Source organism: Vigna umbellata, chromosome 8, assembly GCF_029865625.1.
Source record: "Vigna umbellata cultivar VRB3 chromosome 8, Vumbellata_1.0, whole genome shotgun sequence".
NCBI classification, from domain to species: Eukaryota; Viridiplantae; Streptophyta; class Magnoliopsida; order Fabales; family Fabaceae; genus Vigna; species Vigna umbellata.
In genome coordinates this window covers 29,608,135-29,615,093 of record NC_142172.1, presented here as the reverse complement: position 1 = coordinate 29,615,093, position 6,959 = coordinate 29,608,135, and the positions used below count along the sequence as shown (strand labels likewise).

Sequence of the window (6,959 nt, the reverse complement as noted above, 5' to 3'; positions counted from 1 at the left end):
TTGGTCAGTTATAGATTAGCCACAAAAAGGTAAATGAGAAAAACAAATTCCCTTCACAATTTTTTTTTTCCTTATCGAATGTGCAAATTGCAGAAAACTTAACTTCTAGAATAAAGAAAAAATGATGTCTTGGGGAGTCCATTGGCTAATGAACGAAGAAATTGACAAACCATGTTCCACTTACCTTTCAAGTCAAACATTTAACTTAACCATTACAAAGTTCAATCATTTTTTTACTAGTAGTGTCCTACTTAACAGTTTTGCATTAATGCATTTCTCATACACGTATTGTGCCGGCCAAGTACCCTTAATCATGTATGAGAAGATAAGGATATGTATGCTAGACAGGGATGTAGATACTAGATTCATTTCATTGAGACCTCCCTATGTACCTGCTTCCTCATCAGATTCAATCTAGTATATAAATCATGCCATTCATACTTTCTTTGTCATGGAACCAGTTGGAAGGTTTAGTGTGTTACATTGAAACTTTCAATAAAAACAAGGTCAGTGTCAACATCTTCCTTTGAGTAGCAGATTCTCGTTTTGTACTTTGACGTATCAAACTCAAATGGAACAGGACAATTGAAGAATGAATGTGTTCATCTAACACATGGCATGGACCAATTATGTTAACCACTAATTACGGATGATTCATAGAGTCTGAATTTGGATGCTCCTGTGCACCTTAAGTAGAACTTTCCTTAGCTATATCCACTCTAAAAGTGCTCAATAAACCAAATCTATCATGGGAAAGGTAAGAATTAGATCATCGATTTGAACTTGTGCACAAAGAAGAAATGCCAGAAAAGGGAAAAGAAAAAGAATAACGAAAGCAACCAGGGTACTTTCAAGGATCATCATTGCTCTCTTTTATTACTACTTTGACAGATATTGATGCAGATTGCTGCATCTCTTTCTACTGTGCATTCGTAGTGCCTTGGGGTATATACACAATGGAAGAAAAAAGAGATAAAAAAAAAACGAGAGAACAGTTTATGCATTTATCAAAGACATCTCTAATAAAAAATGGTTAGGCATAGAAAATTATTTGGTTTCGTAGAATTAACTTAAAAGCCATATTTAGACTATTTTTTGGGATGATTTTGTAAACAAATTTACACTGGAAAAACACAATTATTAAACTTGAAGAAAAAAAAATATAAAAATGAAATCCTTCACCCATGACTACACTCACTGACTAACAATATCTCAGCTTAACATAGGACCACAAATTTTGAATCCCCTTTGAACATTTTCGAATATTTTGGATCATTCACAGTTATGCATGTTCTGAGAGCCAATATTTTTTTATACACTTGGATTCAAAAAAAGGGAGGAATAATAAATTAGTAAGGAAAGATAAAATAATACCTTCTTTCATGCTTGAAAAGTAGCATGCATACATAAGTTAAAAGCACAGAGCTTTTGTATTAACGTAGATGTATTTATTTCAAACTGTAGAAGAGTAAAGTGAAGACAAAGGTGATAAGATTAAAATCTTATAAATATAATAAATAAATGAATAAAATATCTTTTGTATTTTGGCAACATCACCACTTTTTATAGCATACCCTGCTCTCTTTCCTTGCGGAAGCTCAATTTCCCATAGGCATCTATCTCCATACTCTGACAGACACCAATAGAGAAAACCATCGTCACAAGAGAGTCACATGAAATGGCAACAAAACAAGTTACTTTGGTTCATGTAGACGATGACTACATTGAAATGGAACTGTGTTCCTCCCCCAACTTCTTCTCATACTCCCTTAGTTCTCCAACATCCAATAGAGAGTTTGAATTCCAGATGAGTGAGAAAGAGTCATCAACTTCTCCAGCAGATGACCTCTTCTACAAAGGAAAACTCCTTCCTCTTCACCTTCCCCCTCGTTTGCAAATGGTTCAAAAGCTCGTAGAAAACTCCAATGCCAACTTTGAGTATGTGAAAACAGATTCCGCGTTGGAACGCAGAACTTTTCCCATAACCACTGAATCTAACATCTCACCTACAGAATCACGCCGAGTTAGCAGCGATGTGATCCCAACTGAATACCCACTTGGGTTGTTTTCTGACATGAACAACCTAATCGGTGATCTTCCCAAGAAGTCTTGGCCCAAGAAACTGAAACAGATGAAGCAGTTCTTGCTTGGCCAGAGACTGAAGGCCTCACGAGCTTATCTGAAAACTTTGTTCAGCAAATCTGGTTGCTCAGACAAGTTTTGTGCCAGTGCTGCAAGCAACATGGGAGCAGAGAAAACACCATTCAAGTGCAAAGAGTGTCAGAACAAGTACAGGAAGGTTGCTAGGAGAAGCCCATTTGAGAGTTTGTATGATAACAATCAGCACCAGGTAACTTGTGCTGTGATGAAGACCCTTAAAAGAGAGATGCTTGAAGTTGAAGATGATTTCTGTGACCACAGGAGGTCTTTCTCTGGGGTTTCTCATCGACATTGTGCCACCAAGGCTTCATCTTTGTCCACATCTTCATCCGGGTCCTCTTCTTCATCTTCATCTTTTTCTCTCAGCTCAGCTGGGTACTATGATTTGCAACTTTTCAAGAGGAGCATCAGTGCAAATTATGAGTTGGAAAGTTCAGTGGAGGGAGCAATTGCTCATTGCAAACAGTCTCAGCAACAGTGTAGTTCAAAGAATGGTTCAGATGATAGCAGGATTTGTTCTCAATTCGCTACAAAATTGCAGTTGGTGGGAGTTAAAGAATAGCTATAGTTACACCACAAGAGTGTTAACGTAAGTGAGTGTTGAGAAAACCTTGTAAGAGAAGAAATAGGCATTCTCGTTTGAAATGCTGCTGCATTTTGGTGGAGTTTACTGTTTGAATGAATAGACTGGGTTTTCCAGCATTAACTTGTTCAAAAATAAAATAAAATTCTACAATTCTCTCTCTGATTCTTGTACTTGTTGCATATATTTACCCAGATGTAGTAGAACTGAACACCTTAGCAGCTTCACTATTTTATTATTATTATTATTATTATTATTAGTTATCTCAGAGGAGTAATTCTTTTGGCCAAAGGCTACTTTCAATTTTTCGAAAGAACTATGCTTATGACCAACGAGCAAGAGAATTCACCATGACAAACTTTCTACAATAGGCATTTACGAGAGTCTTGTCAATTTTACAAAAGGAAATACTGATGAAACAGAATTTACTGGATCTCATTTTGGGTTCTCTTTAGGATAAAGTTTTTTTATAATGTTAAAAGTGATAAATTATACCTACACCACTCAGGAACCTCTATAGACGTTGTTTAAGAATTTTACAGAGCTAAAATGAGATATTTTTTTAAAACCTAAAGCAATTAACACTAAAAAATATTTACAGAGCTCAAAAGAGATATTTTTTTCTTTTAAGTCTAAAATAAAGATTTTAGCCACTTAGATCATGAAGCTACGTACTTCTTATCCATGACTCATCTACCTATCCTTGTCTTTGTTGTGACATGGATTTGGATGGTAGAAAAAGAGAGAAAAAAAATTATATATATAAATTGTAATAAGCAATATAATAAAAAGAGAAAGTAAGGGATTTGAAGAAAATAAGGTATAAATGAGATGGAGTTGGAATTATATATATATATATATATATATATATATATATATATATATATATATATATATATATATATATATATATATAGATTAAATACATTTTTGTCTTTGAAATTAGTTTCTCATTAAAATTTTAGATGTGTGAATGTAATATTTTTTAGTCAAAATTAAATTAACATTAAGGGTAAAATGTGTTCAATAATATAAATGTTATCACAAAAGATGTTGAAAACATTAAATAAATTTAACAAAAATTGACTAAAAAATTAAATCTATACATTTTTAAGTTGAAAGACTAAATTAAATCAAAATGTTGAAACAAACTTATTCCAATTTTTACTAAAAATAAAAAATTAAAAATTAAAAATTAAAAATAAAAAATAAAAATTAAAAATTAAAAACTTAAAAATATATTTATCTCTAAAATAAAAGTTGTCCAAACTTTTGGAGAACCTGGGTTCTATGGTCATATTTTTGTGTATTTGGGATTTCAACATGCAAAAAGAAAACCTTGACTCATAAAACCCAATTATGTGCTGTTAATTGACCATATATTTTTTTGTTTTATAATGTAAAAAAGTAAGCCCTCTTGTTTTGAAACCGATCCCTTTTCCCAAAATAGATTCCCAATGACCGGTTAAGATTATGTGCCATTATTCTTTCAGTGTTCAACTGATAACAAACATATAGACCGTAGTAGTACTGTATAATTAAAAGTGATGAATGACATATTTTATTCTCCCACCCTTCCTTTCCATGATATTTTGTAGTCTTCTCTATGAAGATGAAAAAGTAAAAGGATGCGATGTCAATGAAAACCGACCTGGTTACTAACCAAAAAAATGTGGAAATCATGGCACCTTAATTTTCTCTATAAAGAAGAAAAAGCATAGGAAGTCAGTAAAATAATATAAAAATGAGATGTCAGTGAAAACTGACCTTGTAACTAACCAAAAAAGCAAAGATTACAATCAGAAACAGCCATTTGATGGGGAGATAAGCTTAAACACAAATGGAATATGCTTTATATTTAAAATGTGGAAATCATGCCTGAAAGTTGTTGTTTGGCCACTATATACTTTATCGAGAACAGTCATGATTAGTATTAGTGAATTCCCAGCAAAGCAGCACGGTTGACCGAAGATCAAAGCACAACTAGCTAGTGCAATTATGTATCCTTGTTGCAATTACCAAAGTACAGCAGTAACAGAAAATGATTATGATCACAGAATACATATATATGGCCAGTGTCAATTTTAAAAGGACCAAGAACAACAATATTAATAATAACAGTTATTCTGATGTTCATTCTGTAATGTAATGGTCCCACCCTAAGCCAGAGTGCGTGGTGCATATATGTATTCTTAAACCTCATCATCGTATGTACATATGGATAATCTGGCTACATGAAAATCTGTATTCTATAAGTGATATAAAAAACAAAACCTAGTGTACAGCTGTACAGACAGACATTAATCTTCGCTAGGCGTGCACTTCTTCCTTTCACTTGATTTTGACTAAACATTAAAATACGCGTACATAGTCCAGAGGTCGAATCACATGCCCGAAATTTTGAAGTTTCAAGTATACGTGGACGCTGTAGCGCACCAATTATACAAACACATAGAACAAGCACAAAGAACAACCACTTCTTTTCCCCACCACCAATTTGTCCTAATCAAACAATAAAGTAGCTCGTACTTTTCTCTCTTCTGTCCATATCTCTAACTTCTTCTCCTTTACCTCATCTAATTAATCCCTACTACTTTAAAACCTTATGTTAATTTACAACTTCTGAAGACGAAGTTCAATGAAAAGATATAAACACGAATGAGTCCAATTATTTAAAGGATTGATATCTGTTTAATATGGACTTAACGAATTACATTGATCAGAAGATGCATGATGAAATATTGAAATGCAGGCATGAAGATTTGATGAGAAGGGGAAGTTACTCCTACATGTGCATGAGGGATGGTTTGATCGTTTTTCGAAAGGCATTGTCAGTTATTTATGACAATCCAGCGAATGAAGACGGGGTGTTAGGGGCACATGCAAAGACACATTGATATGGAATGTTGCAGAAGAGTGAACATATCTAGACTACCCTATGAATAAGACTCGACCCTTAGGAATAGAGGTGATGGATGTTAATGTTGTAGGGGCCTGTGGTAGGAGCATGCTGATTTCCACCCTCTTCTTGGACTATTCTACACCCCTTTCTTAGTCCTTCTAAGTAATCTTAAGATATTTCGAGCCCTGTACAATTTTTCTCAAGGTAAAATGCATCTTAACTCTGTAAACATGCTCTCTCAAATTAGTTTTAGATCTTCCACTCTATCAAAACCATCCTACTTTCTTAGTCCTTGTTTTTCCTTAATTGGTGGAGTTTATGTTCAGTTAATAAAAAATAAAATCAGTCATGAAAAATCCATTCATTTTAAAGGAATATGAAACCAAAATTAAAATGGCTAGTTCTAGGTTGTTAACAAACTATTTTAAATAAAAATAATTAATTAACAATTAATTTTAGAAACCACAATAATTAATCGATATCAATTACCTAAGTTATATACTATTTTATAAATTAAAAATTTATTAATATATAAAACAATCCCTGTTATGAAAAAAATATTATAATTTATTTGTGAATTAAATTCTAAATTGATCTTTAACATGAATTATCAAAATTTTATCTACTAAAATAATGGTTTTTAAATTAGTGTCCAAATTCATCTCTAATTTAAAATTAGAAAATAATTTAAAATCAATAACATTAAATAACTAAAACTTTTATAATTAATATTAGAGACCAATTACTTTTGTAAAATTTTGAAATTATATTGAATCTTAGACCTGTTAGTCTATTATTCTATGGAAAAATTTATATGAACACCGTTAAAGTTTTCCACACTTAACTAACACCTAATAAAAGCTAATATATTTATACTTTTGTATTTAGCAGTTTTCAAATTATTTTATATTTTAAAATAAAAATACAGTTTTACTAGCTAGTATTGTGTAGGTGTAGAGGAGAGTGTCCATCTACCATCACCCTTATTCTATTAAAAGGGTAAGTCTAGTCGTTTGTTTAAAAACATAGAAGAAAACAAGAACTTAAATATATGTTTTCACGCTTAACTTTGAGAGGAGTGTGAGTATGTCTAGCTTTCCTTTTTAGAGTAAATTACACTCGTATTCTAGAATTCTTTTCAAATTATTCAATTCTTCTAAAAAAACATTTTATTTATACTTTCTAATAAGAAATAATTATAATAGTTAAAATAGAAATATAATTGTAATTTAAGAAAATCTTAGAATGTCACAATATATATTCACTTTTTATTATATTATTACTATATGCTAAACATTCATTAGTTTATTTGAT

The 6,959-nt window shown here is 31.8% G+C and overlaps 1 protein-coding gene across 1 annotated transcript; it reads left to right on the top strand.

Annotated features, from left to right (window-relative positions):
* Positions 1-1,607: 1,607 nt before the first annotated feature.
* On the top strand, positions 1,608-2,917 carry LOC148194420 (putative membrane-associated kinase regulator 4). The gene has a single exon (XM_088097567.1). The coding sequence runs from the start codon at positions 1,679-1,681 to the stop codon at positions 2,720-2,722; it is 1,044 nt and encodes a 347-aa protein (XP_087953693.1). The 5' UTR covers positions 1,608-1,678; the 3' UTR covers positions 2,723-2,917.
* The last annotated feature ends 4,042 nt before the right edge of the window (positions 2,918-6,959 follow it).

Coding starts and splice junctions, on each gene's coding strand:
- LOC148194420 (XM_088097567.1), top strand. CDS start 1,679: ATGGCAACAAAACAAGTTACTTTGGTTCATGTAGACGATGACTACATT.